Source organism: Balaenoptera musculus, chromosome 7 (genome assembly GCF_009873245.2).
Source record: "Balaenoptera musculus isolate JJ_BM4_2016_0621 chromosome 7, mBalMus1.pri.v3, whole genome shotgun sequence".
Lineage (NCBI taxonomy): Eukaryota > Metazoa > Chordata > Mammalia > Artiodactyla > Balaenopteridae > Balaenoptera > Balaenoptera musculus.
This window is the reverse complement of record NC_045791.1, coordinates 104,726,756-104,748,755: the sequence shown is the minus strand read 5'-3', so window position 1 is coordinate 104,748,755 and position 22,000 is coordinate 104,726,756. Positions and strand designations below refer to the sequence as shown.

Genomic DNA, 22,000 nt, shown 5'->3' with positions numbered 1-22,000 from the left:
CGTAACCTTATTCTCAATGCCAGGGGCCACTGTTCCATGCTCTGCAGCCTCCTCTTTCTTTAAGGATATGGCCTTGCGGGGAGGGGCAGGGCAGCTCAGGGGGCAGCGTTGGGGAGGGGGGGATTCTGGCTGTTTGGTGTTGATATGGGATTCAGCCCCATGCTCAGATGGGCTCCTTTTCCATCCCTTCTCACTTCACTGGGGACCCGTGACTGGCTGTGTGAGGTGTGATAACGTATATAATTTGTATATTATAAGCGTATATGCTGTTTCTGCATATGCAAAGGAGGAGTTGCCTGGGGAGATAGGATCTTCCTGAGCTTCCCGGTAAAGCCAGAACTTGCAACAGCAGCGTGAACAGCTGTCCTTCCTCCAATGGGTTACCAGTGGCTGCAGGCCTAGTTTACTGCCCTGCCTGACAAGGTACTGAGCCTGGGACGCTAGGCTGGAGGCAGAAGAGGCTGTACTTCGGTGTTCCGCATGAATTTTATGACTGGATTTGTCAGTTTAGTTCTCTGGATCCTGGTTACTAACTCTACCTGTAACCCACCAGGCTTCATGGCAAATGGGAGAGTGGTTGTCCTCTGGAGGTGGGGGTGGGATGGATGGAGACCATAGTAGTGTCTGAAAAGCTCAGGACCTTTCACCTGGTCCTAGACTCCTGGCACCAATGAGCTAGGTGGACCAGACGGGCAACTGTAGGAAGATGGGTCCTTCTGGGCTTGGTTCTGCTTTTTCCTTCTTGTACTCTCATCTCTCACTCTTGAATGGATTGTTCCAGTGGGATAGACCTGACTTTCCCAAGAATAACAAACCTGTGGTCTGGAGACCACATTCAGAGCTGAGGTGTGAGTCCAGCCTGGTGAAGATGCTAAATCCTCAAGCCTAGTCTCAGCCAGGCTGTCTCCAAGCTCACAGCCAGGGCAGCCTTAGTTACTGCACTGTGTTCACATATATACTTGGTTCCACTTCTTTCTAGCTCTAAACTTCAAAAGCACCTCTCGGATCTATCGCTTGAAATTGGCAGTAATTAAAACACAGTTGAATCTTAGCTATTTTCAACCTCCTGGAGACTGTTCATAAACCGATCAAATAACTAGAGTGCATATTGCTTATGATGTGTAGTTTTCCATAAAAGTCATTGTTTGCAAATTTGTTTCAAATGTCAAAACATAAAACATCCAAGTTGTAAAATGTAAAATAAAGAAGTTTAAATTAAAAAAAAAAAAAACCAACACAGTTGACCCTTGAACAACATGGGGGGTTATGTAAGTGTAATATATAGTTGGCCCGCCGTATCTGCGCTTCCTCTGCATCCTTGGGTTCAACCAACCATGACCATGTAGTACTGTAGTATTTACTGCTGAAAAATATCCATGTATAAGTGGACTCGTGCAGTTCAAACCTGAGTTGTTCAAGGGTCAACTGTAGTTCAATCCAATGATCACATTTATAAGCCACTCTGAATATAATGGTCCAACTCAAATCTCAACTTATCCAAAAATGGTCCCAATGGTGGCAGGCCTGCCCATTCGTGAGATTCTGTTATGCTCTGGGAAGGATTCGAGAGAGGAAAAACACCTGGCCTCTGGCTCCAGAACCTAACAGAGGGGAGAGGTGGGCACGCCAACAGAACTGCACACAGCAGCATGAAGAGTGATGGGGGACTCTTGGCATGTGGCTATTTAGCATGTGGTTTCCACTCTTTGAGAGTGATGTCTATGGTCCGTGACAAGTACTGTGAAACCCAAGGCAAAGCCAGTGTAGGAGAGTATCCACAGGTGAACCCAATGGCAGTGATTGCCAAGGAGGCTGCTATTGGCATTTGGGGTGGGATAATTATTTACTGTGTGGGACTGGCCTTCACCACTAACGGCCCATAGTATCCCTTAGTTATCGTGACAACCAGCACTGCCTATACATTTCCCTGGGTGGGAGGGTAGTACTGCCCAGGTCACCACTGCCCTGGGGAATCCAACCACCAGGGGTCTGGGGCTTAAGGTAGCTGTGAATCCTCAGCTCCTGGCTACTCAGGCATTCATTCTGGTGAAGGGGTCGGGGTGGAGGGGAAAGGGGCAGGAGCGGGAGGGCAGCACCAGGGCCCTGGTCGCAGGCCCAAACCCACCCAGAGTAGGTATCTGCTGTTTTCAGCTGCCTTGCATCCATTCCCATTTCCTCTGGTTAAAGGTTACCAAAATTACTGTTTTGTCTCTTCCCTGCTCTCAGCCCTCGCACTTGCTGTGGAGTTGACCCTCACTTCCAAAGATGGTTGTGTAGGCCTAGGCTGGCCAATCAGAGCACTGCATTCCCCTGGGCAGAGCGCAGGTTCCGGGAGGGACACAGGACTTAATCAGAGCCCCATCAGAGGCCTTCTCTGCCAGACTTGACTTCGGAGGCTGGGGGGCTGGGGGGCTGGGGGGCTGGGGGGCTGGGGGGCTGGGGGGCTGGGGGGCTGGGGGGGCTGTTGCTGGAGCAGCCATCTGGCCACCTTGCTGGCCACGTTGTGGGAAGAGCTTGCCTGAGCACGGAACTGACATGGCGAAGCAGACGGAGAGAAATGGGCTCTGGGGGCGCAGCCGGCACCCCTGGAACAAACCACGTCTGGACTGGAACGCTCTTGACTTTCACAGGAGTTAATACACGCTCGTTTTGCTCAGGCCACTTTGGGTTAGACTGTCTGACATTTACAACAAACGGGGGCCTAAGTAATACGCCAGAAAAGGGAGCTAAATATCTTCAGTCAGAGGAGCTGTGTTGACCAGAGGCAGCAGCCCCAGGGTCCCCGGTCCCCTCCGCCGTGCCTACGGGTCCCTCTCATCCTGATCTGCAGGACGGACCTCAACATGGCCACACCCCACCCTGGAAGTCAGCATTACTCTTCCCGAGGCTGGCTTCCCAGAGAAGGATCCTGTCAGTCCAGGGTACCCTCTCCCAATCTCCCAGCGTCTGTTCAGGAAGGGACATCCTGCGATTGGGAAGTGGAGGGTGGGCTCCGGGATTCCGGGGCACCTGCCTGGCCTCCCGCCCCCGCCCCCCACCCAATCCCACTTGCTCCGAGCCTGGCCCCCTCTTAGAGGCAAGCGGGTCACCCAGGTGCTCTGTGCACTCACTCACTTGAGTTCAGGGCTGTCCTCATCCCCCTACTACCTGCCCCCTCCTATCCTCTAGTATAACTGCTTCAGTGAATTCTCAGCTCCCAACCTCCACCCTCTGCACTCCCCAGGGGACAAAAGTGCAGGGGGAATTAACCACATCCCTCCCAGCAGCCCTTAACCGATGTGTATATAAACGCCCAGCTTCCCCTCCTTGGGTGAGATTACTCTGATGTTCTGTTTCCTAGTGCTGCCCCAGCAGGATTCAGCTTCATATGCCCCCAGTGGCCACTGCACCTGTATTCACGGTCCTCCCTTTTCTGTTTCATGTCTACTGGTGTTTCCTGGGGTCACCTTGAAGTAAGACCTCTGCCTCGGCCGCTCAGAAGCTAGATGTCCAAATCCACCAGGCAATGGCTGGGTGCAGCTAAGTCACCTGACAGACCACAAGGCTGCAAGCCCGGCCCGGCCCTGTGCCTCCCTATCACAGGTGAAGCTAAATGAAGCCAGCTCAGGCAGGTGTGTGTGTGTGTGTGTGTGTGTGTGTGTGTGTGTGTGTGTGTGTGTGTGTGTGTGTGTGTGTGTGTGTGTGTGTGTGTGTGTGTGTGCAGGCCTGGAAAGGAGCCAGCACATTCCTCCCGCTCCCACTAACTGGGATTACCACAGGATGCAAGTGCAGTTGAGTAGTTATGTTAGGTATTGAATTAAGTTGTCTGATGTCTGCATTTAGAGTGGGAGGATCTGAAATTGTTCTGTGAGTGTGTGCAGAGGAAGTTGCCCCCCTTGGGTGTGTGGCCGCCAACAGGAACAGCAGGGTCCCACCCTGGTTTACCTGGGGCTCACAGAGTCACCCCCAAGTTTACCTCCCTACCCATGTGCCAAGGCCAACCTCTGTGTCTCCGGGTAGAATACACTAAAGAAACAGAATCCTTTTTTGTTTTGTTCTGTTTTGTTCTATTTTGGTGACAAGAGAGATCCTTGATGGAAAACTGGATCTGTAAGAAAAATAAGGACAGAGCCATGAGCTTAGACAATACTCTATGACCTCAGAATTCTGGTGGCTTTCCAGTTTTATAGCCTCAGGGTGAGGGTTTAGCAGCTAAGATCCTCCTGTGGGAAAATAAATTTAGGATTCAAATTTCTTCCATTCATCACGTCCACTCTTCCTTTTGTCCGAACTCGGCCTCTCGGAGACTTTGTTTTTTCCCTTCAGGCTGTAACAAGCTTTTGCAAAGTGCCTGGCATGAGCTGGGTGCCTTCTGTTTCCTCTCCCTTCCCCCAGGGATCCCAGCAGCTAAGACGGAGCCTCGCTTCCCAAACGCCAGGCCATGGTGGTGAGTTTCACTACATTCAGTGCCCAAAAGGAGAGGGGAAGCAGCCCCTTGATTTTAGTGCTGCATCATTCATTGGTGGGATGCAGAGAGAGAGGCTCACCAAGCTTTTGGAAAGAAAATTCTAGAAACATGATTCCCTGGAGAGGAGGCTTTGCCAGTGTCATCAGATGGTTCTTCACGCTCTGGACTGAGAAGGACACCAAACTGCTTGTTTCCCTCCCAGCCGGTCTAAGAACTGAGAGTCTACGAACTCATCCCTCCCCCTACCACCAACACATGCATGCACACTGACGCACAGCACCCTCAGGGTGGCTTTCAGGGGCTAAAGCCAGAGAGGTCCCAGGCCAACAGGTCTGCTTTGAAGTTCGTCCTGCACTGGCTACCGTATCACCTTCTTAAAACACGCTTGCCTGTTGTAGCGGGTGCTGCTGACTGCTGCCCCCAAATCCACTCGCACACCTGCCTTCCTGGCGGGGGCCCCATTTGGTTTGATGCTCCCCTCCTTTGTCCACCCTTGTCCGTAGGGGCAGGGTGTGGGAGTAGATCTAGATTGGTCTAATCCAGTCATGAAAATTCACCCCCCCCATGCTATTAATTTGCTTAAGAAGGGGCATGAGGGATGTCCCTGGTGGTCCAGCGGTTAAGACTCCGTGCTCCCAATGAAGGGGGCCCGGGTTCGGTCCCTGGTCAGGGAACTAGATCCTGCATGCACGCCACAACTAAATTCCCACATGCCACAACTAAAGATCCCGCCTGCTGCAATGAAGATCCCGCGTGCCACAACTAAGACCCGGTGCAGGAAAATAAATAAATAAATAATTAAAAAAAAAAGAAGGAGCATGAGATCCAACTCAGAGGCATGTCACCCCAATGAGGGGGCAAGTATACCAGGGGAGGGGGATCCTGGGAAGAGTTTCTTAACTCAAGAAGGGACACAAGAAGGAGGTGGCCTCTTCCCTGCTTCTGGTTGTCAGGGTATGAGGATATAATTCTGGGGCTCCTCCAGCCATCTGCCCAGGAGGGGAACTAGTGCGCCCTCCACTGGGGGAGTCAGAGCCTTGTCCACACAAGTCCCCAGGTCTCTGATGACACTGTTGAGTTCACCAGCCCTGACACTTCCTGACTGTTTTGTTATGTGAGATAATCTCCCTATTATAATTTTGAATTAGGTTCGCTGAAATTTGCAGCACCAAGTAAGCTAACTCATAATCCACTTGTAAATCAAGTCTTAAAATGCCTTGTGGCATTTGGAAACCTACCAATTCACCCTTTCATTTGACAACTGAATTAAAAAGAGAGACATCAGAGCAATGCCATTGGTAGAACCCTTCCCAGTGTTTACTGGGAAGCACCTTAACCGTGGGAGGTAGGTGAGTTTCATTCAACTGTCAAGCTAAGGAATTTTTCTCTTGAAGCAGTGAAAACCTTTTGCACTTGAAAGGGTCTGCATAGAGAGCGGTGGCTGAGCTTACAGGATGCCTGGGAAGGGGGACCTCAGTGAGCACCAGGGTTGGCCCATCCAGTCAAGAGGCCATGAGACCTGGACCTGGGCGCTGGTTCAGGGTCCTCCCTCTGTTCACTGTACAAATGGGGATGGGTCCTGGTGCCAGATGGGGAAACACAGGCCTGTCTGTCCACGTTCGGCAGGGAACAGGAGAACAAGCAGAAAGGAGCCGCTGGATCCTTATGGTCAGAGGTCACAGCTCACCAGCGCCTCCCACTGAGATACACCTCTGTTGTCTTTCCCTACCTGTGGACACTTTTTGACCTGAGCCTACCTGTTCTCCTTACCTCTGGAAACCTCCTGGGATCCCATGTGCTCACCTAGACCCAGAGAAGACCCAGAGCAGGTGTCTTCTCTGCAGACATCTTCCTTTACTATCAGACTTCTCAGTGTTGGCTTGACTCCTGGCTGTCTGCTCTATCCATGCTCTCTCCCTATGTCAGCTATTGCTAATGACTCTTCTGTTTACAGCTAAGACCCAGCCTTTCCTGTGAGCTCCCTCTATGCCTCTGCCTACCTGACATCTCCACTTGGTTGTCCAACATCTCAAAATTAACAACAAAACAGAACTCTTGATTTTTATCCCCTCTTGCACGTTGATCCTCTGGCGATGACACCCCAAACTTGGAGTCATCCTTGAGGCTTCTCTTTTCCTCATTATTTCATCCAATCTCTCAGCCAGACTTGCTGGTTCAACCCCCATAGTGTAGCTGTTCACGTTCCCCTCCACAGCCATCACCCTGGTCCAAGCACCGTCTTCGCCTGCCTGGACCAGTGCAAGTGAGTCCTACCGGGTCATTCCCCGCCCCTCTGCCCCTTCCCATTTTCTACCCAACAGGCACTGTGATTGTTTTGAAATCTAAACCAGCAGCTTGAGATACTCCCCTCTGAGGGGAGGATGAATGAGTTTAGATACGTAAAACACCCAGAAGCGTACCTGTGTAAGCATTTGCTATTGCCCTGCTTCAGGGGCTGCCCACCACCTCTAGAATACAAAGTTCCAAGAGCCTGCCTGACCTTGGTCTCCCCAAAAGTGGCATCCTGACCCCCCAACTCTAGCCATACTGGCACCAGGATGGCCCCCAAACATGTTAAGAGTCCTTCCTGCCTCGGGGCTACTGGGTTTGCTGTTCCTGCTGCACAGAACACTTTCCCCCCAGATTTGCACAGTCTGGCTCCTTCTGCCACATGCGCCTCAGTTCAGAGAGGCCTTTGCAGGCCAGTCTGGCTCCAGCAGCGGCCCCTCCTGGTCACCCCACCCCTCTCTGCCCTTTATCAGATCAACTTTATATTTTTATTTCCTTGATAAAATTTACCACCAAATCAAGTGATCCTGTTCATTCACTGACTTGTCTGTGTCCACTAGAATGTAGGCTCCCAGGGAGGGGCTGCTTCCTGTCCTGGTACAAGGTAGGTGCCCAAGAAATATTTAATGAATGAATGCATTATTTAATTACCAAACACTCTCTCCCATCTGGACTCTGCCGCCTTCTAGCTTGGATGTCAGATGTCTACATCTGAGTTATCACCTCTGCTCCCTTTGCCTGGGAGCCTTGGCTGGCTTAGTTCCACAGACTTTACTAGACCTCAAAGTCTTAAGCCTAGCCTGGGTCTGTTGATGGACTTGGCCATCCACTCACCACTGTGCCGTCACGTCTCACAGCACCTAGTGTGGTGCTGGGCACACGATTAGTACTGATACGTGACAGCCGAGGTGACCCACTTACATAGCTACACAGTGGGTTATGTGGGGGACACTGGGGAGTCGGGGTGGGAAATACCATGGCGACCAGTGTCTAGGAACGGCGGCTAAAACTTCTGGGCTTCCAGAAGATGCTTCCCTGACCCCTGCTGGTGGTGTCTTCATCAGACCCTCAGGCCAACAGCATCCACTGAATGACATGGGAGGTGACACTGCAGCCCGGCCCTGGCACGTCTGGAAGAAGCGGGGCCCTGCACATCTTAAGCACCCGGATGCCAATTAGCATTGATCCCAATGCTGGTTCCAAAACAGTCTCCAGAAGAGCAATTTGACAAAAGCAGAGGGTCACATGAGGAAAAGCCACCTCATCAGAATCACCAGGCACGGGCTCTGGGGCTTGGGAAGGACCCTGTTTCAGGCCACTGAACGGGGCAGGGGTGCTGGCATAGTCTCCCTCTTCTCCAGGGAAACAAGGTGCCATGGGACAGAAGAGAGAGGGTCTGTCCCTGGGAGGACCCGCCTATCCTAACCCTGCATCAGGAAAGGGGTCTGCCCTAGGGAGACAGAGGAGCCATCCCTCAGAGCAGAAGAGGCAGAGCTGCGTGAAGTCTGCATGCTGCGTGGTTTGTAAGTGATGTCAGTGATGCCAGGGCCCCAAAACAAGCCCCCCCCCCCCCACTGCTGGCAACACACACACAGCTTTGGGGGATGGAGTGAAGACTGGATTCAGTCTCGGGAGCCTCTGTAACTTTGCAGACTCTCAGTTATTCCCGGGGAAATGACCTACTCCAAGCCCAGGGCAGGTTGCCATTCCAGTCCTCCCCCCGCCCCCACCCCCCCGCCACCCCCCCCCCCCCCCCACCTCCTTCGCTTCCCCTCCTCCTCCTCCACTGTCTCCTCCCACCCCCCAGGGCTCAGGACTGTGTGAACTACAGTGTGGGTGAGACACGCACCCCCCCCTCGTGGACACTGAGACACTTCGGGTGGCACTGGACACGGAGTTCAACAATGTGGAATCACGGCCCATTCCCGTTATCTTTCAACCCTCCGGTTAAAGAGGGTCTGAGCGTGGAGCTGGCCAGTGTTAACATCCAACACTTGTCAAATACCTTTGAACACACAGGGCACTGACGTCAAAGCTGAGACTTTTTCAGGCACCCTATCAGCCAGAATTCCATGACATTTCGTTTTTATGGTATTTATATTTACTGTGAGTCTTTTTTATGGCAAAGGATAGGATTTTCCATTTATGGCCAGTTTGAAAATAAATGCATTTAAGTTAAAAAGGAAGCTAATTTAAAGAAAATAAGTGATCGATCCCAAAACATAGCTTGACTATATTTTGACTTCTAGTTTACTATTTTCCCATCTACTAACATTAATGATTTTAGGTTTTAATAAAACTAGTGTTTGTGGGGATCATTTTGTAATGTATAGAAATAGCGAATCACTATGTTGTGAACCATAACTCACACAGTATTGTAGGTTAATAATACTTCAAAAAAATATATTAAAAAAGTCATATTCCAGATGTCAAAGGTCAATAAAGTTTGGGGAATACTGAGTTAAAAAATGATGATGGTGATGTCGCTGCTATGTTGAGGGCTTGTTCCGTGCCAGGCCCTATGCTAAGTGTTTCACATGCATTTTTTTTACCCAGTTCCGCCCGACCCCAAGTGAGAGCTGTAGCATTATTATCTCCATTTAACAAGCAAATGAGGCATCAGGAGTTAAGGGAGTTGCCCAGGCCCCAGAGATACTGGGTGTTGAAGGGGAATCTGATCCCAAGCCTTCCTGCCTCCGGAACCCAAGCTCACACCAGTGGGCTCTGCTGGAAGGAGACTCTAAGACAAAACGCTTGAGCTTGGGCGCCATCTTCACACCACCAGTCGCCACCATCTACCCAACCCGTGACCAGGCCCTGCAGGGCTGCACATCCCCTCACTTGATCCTCACAACCATTGCCCTTGGAGGTAGCTGTTATTCTCCCCATTTTAGAGATGTTACTGACTCTCACAGAAGTCAAGTAACGTGGCCCCGAACACCCAGCGACCAGGCAGCAGAGTCAAGGCTAGAACCTACGGCTCTAACTCCAAAGCCAGCGTCTTTCCAGCGACCACCACCTCCATGATGATAACAGTAACAGGACTCCCCAAGCTGGCCAGCTCTCTGCCCTCCAAGCACCTTGTCTCATACTCGTCTCATACTCCCAACGATCTCAAGAGGAAGGCGCTATGATCTTCCCTATGTACAGATGAGGAAACTGAGGATTTCAACTGCTGTGGAATTTTGTGAAGCTTAAGGTGCTTCTCTGCTCTTTCATGAACGTCCCAGGATCAGGCAGCAGAGCCCTTGAGGAGATGGTGAGCTCTCACTGGAGTTTATTTTCCGGGCTGGGCTTCTGAGGTACCTTGAGCCTCTATTCCCACCACACGCCCTGCTGTGGCTGCTGGAGGCCTGGGGTGGGTTGAAATGCTCCCATTACCCCCTGCCCCACCCCCATCACCACTTGTTAGGCATTAACCGCATGTGGACTTGACAATGGGGACAACTGGGGGTGCTCTTGGTACCCGCCCAGATCCCCTTTCTGGGCTGGCACATCCATCCCCCAGAATGTTGGTTGCTAAAGGCTCAGAGCTGTCTCCTTCCTCAGGCACTTGTCCTCACCCAAATGGGAGCCACTTTTTCACAAAGACACGTACTCCCCACCTCATCCTGTAGCCAATGACTGACTCACAGACGGGCATGAAAGGCCAACCCTCTTGTCTCACAGTGAGACCAACGCTGGGTGTAATTGACCCTCCAGAGCTCCCCAGGACGGGGCTAAGTGGACTTCAGCTGAGGGCTTGTCCTTGCTCCACTCCTTCCCCTCCCTCTCTTGCCTCCCTCACTGTTTTTCCTTCACTAAATCCTGTGCACCCAAATCCCTGTCTCAGGCTCTGCTTCTAGGGAGACAGGGGAGGATTGAAGATGTTGTGGAAGGCATGCTCCCTGCCCTCAAGGATCTTGCAATACAGCGTGGAGACAGGACACATATGTACATAAAAATCATCCGCAGTATGGGATGGAATAGGCTGGAGAAAACAGTAATAACCAAGATGGGAGAAAGGCTGCACGGAACATGAAGTTCACAAAGGATAGGTAGGGCTGGAAATGGTGGGACAGGCAGGGAGAAAGTTGGGAGGAAAGGCTCTGAGACACGCAGGACCCTCTGCCCCCGCCTCTCCCATCTCCTCTTATCTGGTGTCCACGACTAGGGGAACCAACCCCAGGCCAGAGGAGAGGTGGGAAACTCTGTTTTGAAGATCCCAGCAATGGGTCTAGCATTGTCCACGAGTGTCCAGGGCTGCCTGAGAGAGATGTGCCAGTGGACCCTGAGGCCAGAAACAAGTCACTCAGTCCTCAAGCTTCCCCTGAGAGGCTGGGGACTTTGTCCACCCCTAGAGACCTCCTCCATTCAGAGAAGAGACAGACATTCCATCAGCCCTGCGCTGCAGGGATGGTGAGTGAGTGGGCTTGAGGACCACTCTGCAAAGGGCTGTGGGCACGAAGGGGGTCCACGTACCTGCTGGACCGCAGGCCTGGGGACTTGTTCACAAGGATTCAGTGATGTAGTAGGCAGTTCCCAGGGCTCCCAGAGCCACAGCAACAGTCCCGAGGGCTCGGAGCACGCGAATTACGATGAGTGGAATGTTTGCTTGCAGGTCTTCTGCAAAGCAAAGCAGAAAGCCCACAGGTTGGGGGGCAGCTGGGATTTAGTGCCTGTCTATATGCAGAGGAAAGTGGAAATTGTGGGGTCCCCTCAGGATCACAGGAATGTCCATCTCCCCCTATGGCTCCTCCTCTCAAGGGAACACAACCCCCTGCACCCCTCCCAATAAAGCTCTACCACAGGACCCCCCAGGATCCAAGGATGGCCTGGCCTGGGATGCCAGCTCCCCTGGACACTCAGAGAGAAGGTGACAAAGGTAGTCAAGGCTGACGTGTGCCAGGCCCTGTGCTAAACACCTCACACCCAGTGTCCTCCTCAAGCTTCACAACCATCCCGTGAAGTAGTCCTACCATGTAGCTCTATTCTGGGGCTGAGGCATCTGAGGAAACCACATACTACACCTACGACAAAGGTGGTGGAAAAGGAAAGTATATGATTATGCTAATAATTGTGAGGAAGGCTTTCACAAGATGCAATATCCATTTGGACAAAAATCCTACTAAAGCAGGGATTCTTATCTAATGTGAATGTGTACTTAAAGCCCAGAGTCAACATTCCACTCCACAGAGAAATGGAAAGATTACGGAAGCAGGCGTAAACTTGAGCAGAATTAGGACTGCATGTCTTATCCGGGCCAGAATGGACTCTGCCCCTCCCCGACACTTTCCTATTTCTGAGCCTTGCCTTGTGCCTTTTCCTCTGCCTGGAATGCTCTCCCTTTAAAATAGGCCATAGAGGATCCTAAAATCCTTTTAGATTCAGCTCAGTTACAACTGATACTACAACGTCTACCTGGACCCCAGCTCAGGAGTGAAGCTCTTTGAACATCTCCTATAGGACACGTATCACTTCCTGGCCTGCACCTTAGTTTCTAAGTGTACATATCTTAGCTTACCATGTGGGCTGCACAATTTTTAAGGGTAAAGTTCCCTCCCAGTGCCTAGTATCCTATGCAGAGTAGGTTTGCCTACTTGCTGGTTTATGAATCCATGGCACCACATGGCACTAAATGGACGGAAGCACTAAGTGTGTGGAAGGACAGCTGATCATGGTGAGTGGGGGGCAGGCCCTTCCTTGGCGGGACTTACCAGGCAGTACGGTATTTTTAGCTCCGGCATGTTCTCCCAACACACCTGGGTACCTGTTTGCCTCTCTTCATATGCCTGAGAGATGGTGCTTTTCACGAACATACAAGAGAGGGGGTTTGGTGGGGCAGGGGCTGGGAAGAGGAGCCGGATGGGGATGGAGGACGGGTGGGCTCAGCTTCTGGGCTGGGAGATGCCCAGGCGGAAGGCCTCTTCTGTGGGCATTTGTGAGACCTGAGTATAAGTGGAGCTGCCCTGGGGCCCAGAGCTGGGGGTAGGCGGAGGAGCCTCTCCAGCCCTTGCGCGTAGCCCTGCGCCACCGGAAAAGGTGAGGGACATCTTCAGTCCAGTTCCCTCAACAGGGGTCTTCCCACGAGAGGAAGTGGCGGCCACCTGGTGGCTTCGTGGGAGAGGAAGAGAAGGGCAGATGCTGCAGGCGATGTTGTGTGGGCCTCTGGGTCACGGACAGACCCCTGTGGGGCTGCCAGGAACAGCCCGAGACCCGCTGAAGGGGGTAGAGGTCTTCCTGGCACCAAGGGGTATGTGATTTACACCCATATTTATATCTCTAAATTCCAGGGGGCGTTCATGTGCGGGTCAGGAGCTGGAAGCGTTGGGCTATGGCTCAGGCTGCGGAAGGAGGTGGTGGCCTGAGGGAGCGTTAATCACCAAGCTTCTGAGCGACCGGGACTTCAGGACGGACTGCGGGGGAGCGTGCCGTGAGCAAGGAGGCTGCCTATGGAGCGAAGAAAAATGAACCCCAAAGAAGCCATGCCCGGTAAGGCAGGAAGTCGTCACCTCTCCGTGCAGGTGGGGTACCTGGGCCTGGGGCTGGTCAGAAAGGCCCGGGTGCCGACCCCCAGGACGTGGCTTTCCTTTGGGCCTGGGAGTCCCGAGAGGAAGAAGTTACACACGGCTGCTAATACGGTGCGTGCGCCGAGGGCCCAGCCCCCCACGCGCTCCAGGACCTGTAGAAGGTGAGGAAGTTTGGGAATCTTCTCCCTGGCATGGTCGGCCAGGCCCGGGGCAGAAGGACATCGAAGATGCGGCTATGGCACAGGCCCAGACGGCGCCAGCAAGCAGAGCTGCCAGGGCAAGCGGAACAGGAACAGAAGGGGCGCGGGCCCGCTGGCGTCACAGGCCCTGCTGGACAGAGAAGGAGAGAGGTGAGGGGCCCACTGCCCGCGGGACGTGTCCACACCAGGAGCGGCGTGTGCAGAGCAGAGAGGACCGACTGCATGGGGAACCAGCTGTCTGCTAGACTGGTGCTACCTGGGAATAAGACGAAGAACACCGATGTAACAGCTGACACCTGTACAGTGTTCTATAAGGCACTATCCATCTCATTCAGTCATCAGAACAACCCCGTGAAAAGGAATATGGTTATTCTCAGCTTACAGATATGGAAACCGAGGCTCAAAGAATATGAGATGTGCTCTGATAGCAAGGAGATTGAAGAAGTGGGCTTCAATACAGGATTTCTAACTCAATTCTGTGCTCTTTCCGTGGAATTCACAGGAAGGGACGGCAGCAGGTGACTGCTCATCCTAGGAGAAGTGGCACTGAGATTCCTGCAACTGGAGCGGCCACGGTCCATTTTTCTGGGGCTCTCGGATTCATCCAGAAGACAACTGCTACTCCAGTGGACAGTCTTTGAAATACTTTCCCAAGCTCACCTCCCATTGCTGTCCTGGGCTGTGGATCCCAGAGGAACTTGGAGAGTTAATAATTGGTTTTGCCTGTGTGAGTTCCCTCGACACACTCCAATGCTCATTTGGACTCTGGCTACCCAAGAAGATGGGGGACCGCTTTCCATTGGACAGCCGTTCCATTTTCAGAGAGAGCTAACTGTTGGATATTTTTTAACGCTGAGCAGAAATCTGCCTTCTACAGTGTTTTCCAAGGGTAAGTTGCCAGATTTAGCAAATAAAAATACAGGACGCCCGTGCAATATTCATAACACACTTATTATACTAAAAAATTATTTGTTGTTTATCTGAGATTCAAATTTGACTGGGTGGCCTGTATTTTATCTGGCAACCCTATCCAGGGACCCTAGTCAGGCATCTGAGGACAACATGGAACAAATCTCCTCACATCTTCCAGCTGACAGACATATCCTCCAATTCCCTCAACTGGCTCTCATACACCAGAATGTTCTTGCCTCCCCCCACCCTTCTCATCCCCCCAACCTGGACTACTTTCCTTGGACTAGATCGCTGGGCATCTTTTACAGCACGCAAATGGCCCGATGAGGACAGAGTAAAGCGGTATGACCACCTCCCTTGTCCTTAACTGTATTCTTCTACTAATGCAGCCTTGGTGTTTATTTTTTAGCAGCCGCGTGGGACTTCTGACTCCCAATGAGCTAGTATTACCACCGAGCCGCAATGAATGTTAATATGTTTGCGTGGCTGTCTTCAGAGAGACTCAGTATGGTGAGGAATGACAAAACCCAGGAATCCTGGTCTCCTGGGTAAAAAAACAAAACCCAAAGCCCTTGCACTCCCCACGCACTGTTCCAGAACACACGTTAACCATGAATCACTACCCAATAAGAAAAGTATCAGCCTCTGGGGCAGCCCTGGGACTCCATCAGCAGGAAGGCTAGAACCACTCGAGCACGCAGGCTGCCCACCTGTTTTCCTGGATCGAGGGGATGCTTTTGTGTCAGTGTCCGGAGACACGACGCCCCGAGCCGAGCGTCCGAGTTCGGGAGCCGGGAGAGCCTGGGGCACAGGCTGCGGGGCGGTGGATTCACTGCTGGGCTGTGAGGTGACTCCAGAGCTGGTTGGCTGCGGGGTGGGTCCCCGGCTGGACGGCTGCAAGGTGGGCCGGGGGCTGGGCGGCTGCGGGCTGGATCTGGAGATGGGCTGCTGTGAACTGGACTCCGAGCTCTGCTGCTGAGGGCTGGATTCGGAGCTGGCGCGCTGGGAGGTGGAGCCTCGGCGCCTGGCCTCTGACTTCTGCCTCTTGCCCTTCTTCATGGCGGGTCCTCCTCACCTAAATGTGCACCTACATGGAGCTGCCTAACCTCCTGGCTCCCTCCCCGAGGGGCCGTGTGCCCCTGCCCTGCGGGGGGGCTCTGGCATCCCTCTGAGCCCAGGGCCCACAGGGAACGGTCACCCACACCCCTCCTGTGAGGTCACAAAAGCCAGGGTGGCTCCCACGGCAGGGTGCTGGGGACAGTCTTCTCTGCCGACACCACCCTGCTGTCCTCCCTCCTCCTCGGCTCCTGGGGATGGGTGGAGGGGAGCTGCCGTGCCCCTCACGGACCTGGGCACCTGGTGAACGCTGGCCTCGGGGCCTGTGGAAACTTGGACGCCCACGATTCTGCCCCCCGAGCGCCTCCTTCAGGCACCTGCTTGCTGGTGTGTTCCTAGGTCCCTGTGCGCTGTTCCCCTTTAAGACACCCTGGCTGTGAGGCCCGCTCTGTCACTGGTTTTCACATACCCCCTGAAAACAAACAAACGGACAAACAAGCAACTTCACCATGCATTTTGTGAGTTTTAGGTAACTGAAGATTTGGGGGTCCGTGGAAGACCCACAGTCTTCTGCTATGTCAGTTGTCCCCCCCCCAAGATTATCCTATACAGAGCGGCTTCCCCTTCTCCCAAAGCCGGCCCTCCCCGCTATGGGAAAGGGCTGGGGGGTTTCCCCAACTTTGATAAGAACCATCGCAATTGGCAAAAGAATTTCCCCTAAAAACATAAGAGCTGTTTGGAAAACTAAACTTCTGAAACTCACTACACTGACAACGGCAGACCACCTCTCAAAGTCCCAACTTGTCCTGCCAATTAGGGGACTGTGCCTCTTCCTCGAAGTTAACAATGTGATTTTCATTTTAGGAAAGAAGAGGAAATAGCATTTTAAAAAGATAACCTTAAACTTCACACTTTGACTGCAACATAGAACGTGTTCACATTAGGAGACTCCGCCTCCACCATTAATGCACCACTAGGTGGGTGCGGTTTCGACTGAACCCCTGGAACCTGGGGACTGATACTCTTGCCCCAGCACACGGTTTAGGGCAGACCTACCTAGGAGGATCCCTCACGTAAGGCCAGACCTGACATGAGATATAAAATGGATAGGAAGTATTTTAAGGATTTTAGAGCCTGAAAAGACCTTAATGATTCTCTTGTTTGCAGGAGAGAAACTGAGGCTCAGAGAAGTTAAATTACCTTCCCAAGGTCACACAGCTGGTTGGAGGAACTGACAAGGCTAAAGTCCCATTCGGGGCTCTTTCTTTTCATGACTCCAGAAGGCAATAGGGAGTCAGATAATTATACAAGCCTTAAAATTAATGAATTTTAAAACCCCTTGATAGGACTGAAGAAAACAAAGGCATGAAGGATTGGAAATGAAAGGAAGCTCAGATCAGAGAAGGTGGGTTGAATTTGGTTGACCCTTGGCGTGTGGATGTTCACGGAACAAGTGAGTCTACAAGAAGGTGGTAATTCCCTGAAGTCAAGAGCAATGGATCCCTTGGCAGGGGATTCAGTTTAGAATCAGAGAGACTGGAAACCTCAGTCAGGAACACTGTCCAGATTTAGCAGACAGGTCAGGAACTCTTAAGGCATTTATGTCTGCAAAATTCGATTTTCAGGCACCAACGGGCTTTTGACCGAGGGCCGCAACCTGGTTTAAACCAGGGTTTCTCAACCTCAGCCCTACTGATATTTTGGGTCAGATAATTCTTTCATGTGAGGCCGTCCTTCACTGGAATTGGTTTAGTAACATCCCTGGCCTCTGCCCACTAGATGACAGTAGCAACTACCCCTCCCCCCAAGTTGCGACAACCCAAAATGTCTACTGACATTGCTAAATGTCCCCAGGATGTTGTGTGTGTGTGTGTGTGTGTGTGTGTGTGTATGCGTGAGAGAGAGAGAGAGAGAGAGAGAGAGAGAGAGAGAGAAATTGCCCCAGGTTGAGAACCACTGGTTTAAATGAATTAGAGAGGGGCAGACATATATGGGTAGGATTTCCTGGTAGCAATGAAAGAAACATTCCATTTCACACCAAGGAGCCAAACAGAACACAGATAACAAATCCCTGTTCCCCGGGAGAGTGATGAAGGAAACACAGAGGGTCAGGCTTCGGGAGGAGTGGGGAGTTTTTCCATGACCGTGGAGAAAATAGCAAGGGTGATCCCAAGAAGCAGAGAGACGGCACTTGTGGAGTGAGAGGTTGTCCCAGAAGGATGAGGAAGAATGGCACTGCAATAGTTTTTGCTAAAATATTTTCCCCTCTGCCATCTGGCTTGAGCACACATTTCAAGCCCGGAAGTCTGACACCTCTATAACAGTCACGGCTCACTGTCCCAGGCTTATCGGCCACCTTGCTGCTACCGTGTCCAGCTCCAGCCGACCGTGAGCACCAGAGGTCTGGTGAACACGCCTCACTTTCCTGCATTTGTGGAAGCCCTTTCCCCTCCATCAAGCCCCTCTCCCTCTCTGTCAGAACACTTCCCATCATCAAGATTCACCTCAAGTGGACCCATCTCCTCATAAAAAGCCTTTCTGTAGATCCCCAACTGGAAGCAATCTCTCCCTCCCTGGGCCCCAGATCACATCCTACGTGGGGTTAGAATGATTTCTATCCTCGTCTTCTCTAGGGCCAAAGTCCAGAGAAGGGGCTCAATGCGAGCTGCTTGAAGGTGATGGTGGGAGGACAAGGAACACGGGGAATCGTTGAAGGTAGGCTGGGTGTGGCCAATGGGGAACAAGGCACCTTGGAGCTGCATCACGAACGGCTTGTTTGCAATGGACCGGGATTTTCTGGACTTGCCTGAGGATCATGGTTGGAACAGACCTCAGGCAAGGGGCTTTCGGAAGCAGGAAAGCCAGCCATGGGAAGACCTCATGGACTATTTAGGAGAGCGAGAAGAATGAGTCTAGAGGGCTGCAAAGTTAGGTAGTCAGGATGCGGGCCTGACCAGAGGGTCCCTGGTAGTTCTCGCCCTCTGGATGCATCCTGGGCACCCAGAACAAGCAGTCACCGTTTGTCCTGAAACTAGCATCTTAGATCTGGATGGCACCACAGACAGCAACTGACCCTTCACCCCAACGTGTCAGAAGGGCAGCTAATCGGCAGAGGAGACGTGCTCTGGTCACCAGCAGAAGGGTGTCAGAGCCTCCAGGGAGCGGGCTTTGGACTACCGAGCCCAGAGCACTTCCTTCTTCCCAACTGTTGCCCCTGCAAGGGCTCTGGGCAGCAGAGGCACTTGGTACTCATTTAAGAGCTGGCCGGTGGCCCAGGGCCCTCAGACCCACAGATTAACCCGCTGGGGCCACAGGCCTGGATTCCTTGATGGGAAGGGTCTCAAGGGCTGTGGCTAAGAATCCTGCATTGGGGGCGAGGCGCGCGGGGGACCGGGGCTTCTCCAACACAGCGCCTTCCTTAGAGGGTTGTGAGGATTAGTCGTGAAAAGCCCTTAGAACAGTGCCTGGCTCACCATAGGCATGTTTTTTATGGTAGTGGCGATTCCTTGGAGGAGAAGACTAAGGAACCAAGCAAGGAATAGTGGACGTGGAGAGGAGGGGGTGGGGCCGGGAACTACAAACTCCCGAATCTGGACCTTAGAAAAGCTTGACTGGGAGCAGTGGGCAAGGCGGAAGGGAGTCGGGTGGATTGGTGGGAGGTTTAACTACACATGAAGTGAATTCGAACACTTTTGACCGGAGATTACCCCAGCGAGACACCTGGGGCGAGAAATCTAGTTCATACTGACCCAAAACGGAGTTAAGTGGAGGCGTTAGGAGAGGGACTGCGACACTGGGGGTCTGTCTACTGCTTGGGACCAGCAGGGTCAGGGAACTCCCTCTGTATTAGAAGTTTCCCACCCGGGGACGCCCGTGGCAACCTGGCGTTCCCGGCCCCCGCCCTCGGGTCCCTCACCATCGTCTGGGTCGCCCGATCCACTAAGGGGACACAGCCCGGCGACGCGCCCTTGTGCGCTCCGCTGGCGGCGAGCTGGAGGTCCAGGGTGCCCTCGGGGCGGCTGGGGCAGAACACGGCCGTGTGCACCTCCACGGAGGCGCTGTGCGGGGCGAAGGCGCTGCAGAGCAGGGTCTCCATGCGGCGGCGCGCCTCGGCTGCCTCGTCGCGCCGGGGCTGCACGACGATCCCGACGAGCGCGGCGGGCGGGCGGCGGTCCTGGTCGCGCACCTGCTGCAGGAGCAGCTGCAGCCGCGGCAGCTGAGAGCGCAGCGCGGACGCGCGGCGCAACGCCAGGAGCAGCCGCGCGCGGGGCGAGGGCGCCGCCGGCGGCTGCCTAGGGTCTTGGCAGTCCGACGCCGCGTCCTCCGCCAGCCCGGAGCCGGGGTTCCCAGCCAGAGCCGGAGCCGCAGCCCGAGCCGCCTCGCACTTGCGCTCTTGCGAGTCCCCAGCCTTGCGCCGGTCGCAGGGCTGCTTCTGCGTGCAGCGCTTGGACTTGGCGGCCGGGCAATCGGCGCACCTCCACGAGCTGTCTCCGGAGCGCTTGAAACACCGCCTGGCTCAGATGCTGGAGCTGCTGTGGCCGCTCGTGGCTCGGATGGATGAGGGCCGAGAGGGCTGATCGGTCGGGTCCTGCTCCAGAATGTTCTGCAGGGTCACACAGCACTCATCCTGCTTCCAGAGCTCGCCCAGCAGCACTACCTGGCCGTGGCCCTCGATGGTCTGGGTGAGGGCCTGTTGCTGCGGCTTGGCCTTCCCGTCCCCTGGGGCCCTGGAGGGCTGGGCCCCGGGTTCCATGTCCGGTCCGGCTCTCTTGCCCCTCTGGGCCCGGGCCTCCCATGGCCAAGGGAAAAGCTGCCCTTCCCTGGAGGATGTCACAATACCCCTGCGCCCTACCTCTTCCTGCCGTGACCAAGGGCCTCTGCCCCCTATTCCTTGGAAATCTTCCAACACAGGGAAGTTGCTGTGGGTGCCAGTGTAACGCTGGCAGTGGTTAGTTTCGCTATCATTTTGTATGTCTTTGGTGTCAAAAGGACAAATCCCGTTATCCCAGGGATGGATCATTATGCCCAAGCCTCCAAGTAAAAGGGATTTTTGGGCACTCAGGGCATTTAAAAAGCAGTGGGCCCGGATGGTCACTGCACCTGGAAAGTTTGAAAGGCAGTGAGGAACAGAGAGGCTGGTTCTAGGTGGTTGCACCCTAGGAGGGAGGCCCTACCCAGGCCCAGCCGGGCTGCTGTCTGGGTGATCTGGGAGCCAGAGTCCTGAGCTGTTATATACTGATGGGGCTGCAGGAGATGCTTGGGGGGGGGGGTCCCCTCAGTTCCAGTCTTCTCTGGGTATGCATTTGAGAAACCCAGCCTTTCCTGCCTCTGTTTCTCCTTTACATCTCACACAGAACACTTCACCGCTGACACTCCTGGCGACCAAATGTGTGGGTTCCCGCCCCCCCCCAAACAATTCCGTATTCTACAATTTTACTCAGTTCTGACACTATCCACCTGGAGAAAGTGTAAAGTCTCACAGGTTAAGGGTGCTGTCCCACAAGACAGCCCCCCTGCTTCCCCCATGCTGATCCCAAGTCCAGGTTATTACCTGTGCTTCTGACTGATCAGCTGTAAACAGGGGGTTCCCATGACCCCCTCCTCAGGTTTGATGAATTTGCTTGAGTGGCCCACAGAGCTCAGGAGAACGGTTTACCAGTTTATGACAGAGGGATATGATAAAGGATACAGATGAACACCCAGTGGAGGAGATGTGTGGGGCGAAGTGTGCACGGAGGGGTGTGGAGCTTCCGTGCCCTCTCCGGGTGCACCACTCTCCCGCACTTGTGTTTACCAACCTGGAAACTCTCCAAACGCCGTACTGTTTGGGGTTTGGGGAAGGCCTCCTCACTCAGGCAAAATCAGTTATTAACTCGATTTCCAGCCCATCTGCCCTCTCTGGAGAATGGGGGATGGGGCTGAATATTCCAAGCTTCTAATCATGGCTGGTCTTTCTAGTGACCAGCTCCCATCCACAAGCCCACCCAGAGTGGCCTCATTAGAACAAAAGACACTCCTATCATCCAGGAAATTCCAAGGGATCTAGAAGCTCAGTCCCAGGGACCAGGGTCAAAGACCAAATATTTCAACAAGAGATACTCCTACTGTTCTTATATATATATATATATATATATATATATAATTTTTTCTATTATCTCACAGGGCACCGGAGGTCTGTCAAAGTGCCAGGAAAGATCTTCAGGAAAACAAAACAAAACAAAACAAAAAACATAAAAACTCCTTATCTGACTAGCACATGAGGTGAGCAAAGAGCGCCTGGGGGAGGGAGGACAGAGGTACCCAGGACAGCCGTAGTGACTGAGAACTCAATGGTGGGGAAAATTTTTCCATTTATTATTATTATTTTTAAATGGACTCTACCAGGTTGCTTAAAATGATTTTGAAAAATATAAAAATTAAAGACTCTGAAAAGCAAGCTGCTAATCAGAAAACTCTGAGCTGGAATCCCGCTAAAAGCTCCAGAAGCCCCAGGCCAGGGAACCTCCGGAGGACTAGGTAAAGGCAGAAGCCCCCAGCAGCTTTGCAGAAGCAGGTTGGACGGTGTTGGGGGGACTCTTTCTTTCTCC

General features: G+C 53.1%; 1 protein-coding gene across 3 annotated transcripts; it reads right to left on the bottom strand.

Moving 5' to 3' along the window:
* Positions 1–4,024: 4,024 nt before the first annotated feature.
* SPATA3 (spermatogenesis associated 3) lies at positions 4,025–19,606 on the bottom strand. 3 transcript variants are annotated; one of them, XM_036856988.1, is made up of 5 exons: positions 19,330–19,606; positions 15,068–15,885; positions 13,398–13,575; positions 11,198–11,341; positions 4,025–4,087 (listed from the first exon to the last, which is right to left on the bottom strand). In XM_036856988.1, exons 2-4 carry the CDS (start codon positions 15,414–15,416, stop codon positions 11,236–11,238), a joined length of 633 nt encoding a protein of 210 aa, XP_036712883.1. In that variant the 5' UTR covers positions 15,417–15,885; positions 19,330–19,606; the 3' UTR covers positions 4,025–4,087; positions 11,198–11,235. The 3 variants fall into 3 exon arrangements, with proteins under 3 accessions (XP_036712883.1, XP_036712884.1, XP_036712885.1); XM_036856989.1 differs by having other exon boundaries at positions 13,398–13,572; XM_036856990.1 differs by lacking the exon at positions 4,025–4,087 and adding an exon at positions 11,695–11,745 and having other exon boundaries at positions 11,250–11,341.
* Between the last annotated feature and the right edge of the window lie 2,394 nt (positions 19,607–22,000).

Bases quoted from the DNA above. Each gene is read 5' to 3' on its own strand.
- SPATA3 (XM_036856988.1), bottom strand. From the start codon at position 15,416: ATGAAGAAGGGCAAGAGGCAGAAGTCAGAGGCCAGGCGCCGAGGCTCC. The intron at 13,576-15,067 runs GTGGGCAGCCTG...TTCTCTGTCCAG, and splicing joins CCCTCGATCCAGGAAAACAG to CAGGGCCTGTGACGCCAGCG. The intron at 11,342-13,397 runs GTCCTGGAGCGC...TTTGCTTTGCAG, and splicing joins AACTTCCTCACCTTCTACAG to AAGACCTGCAAGCAAACATT.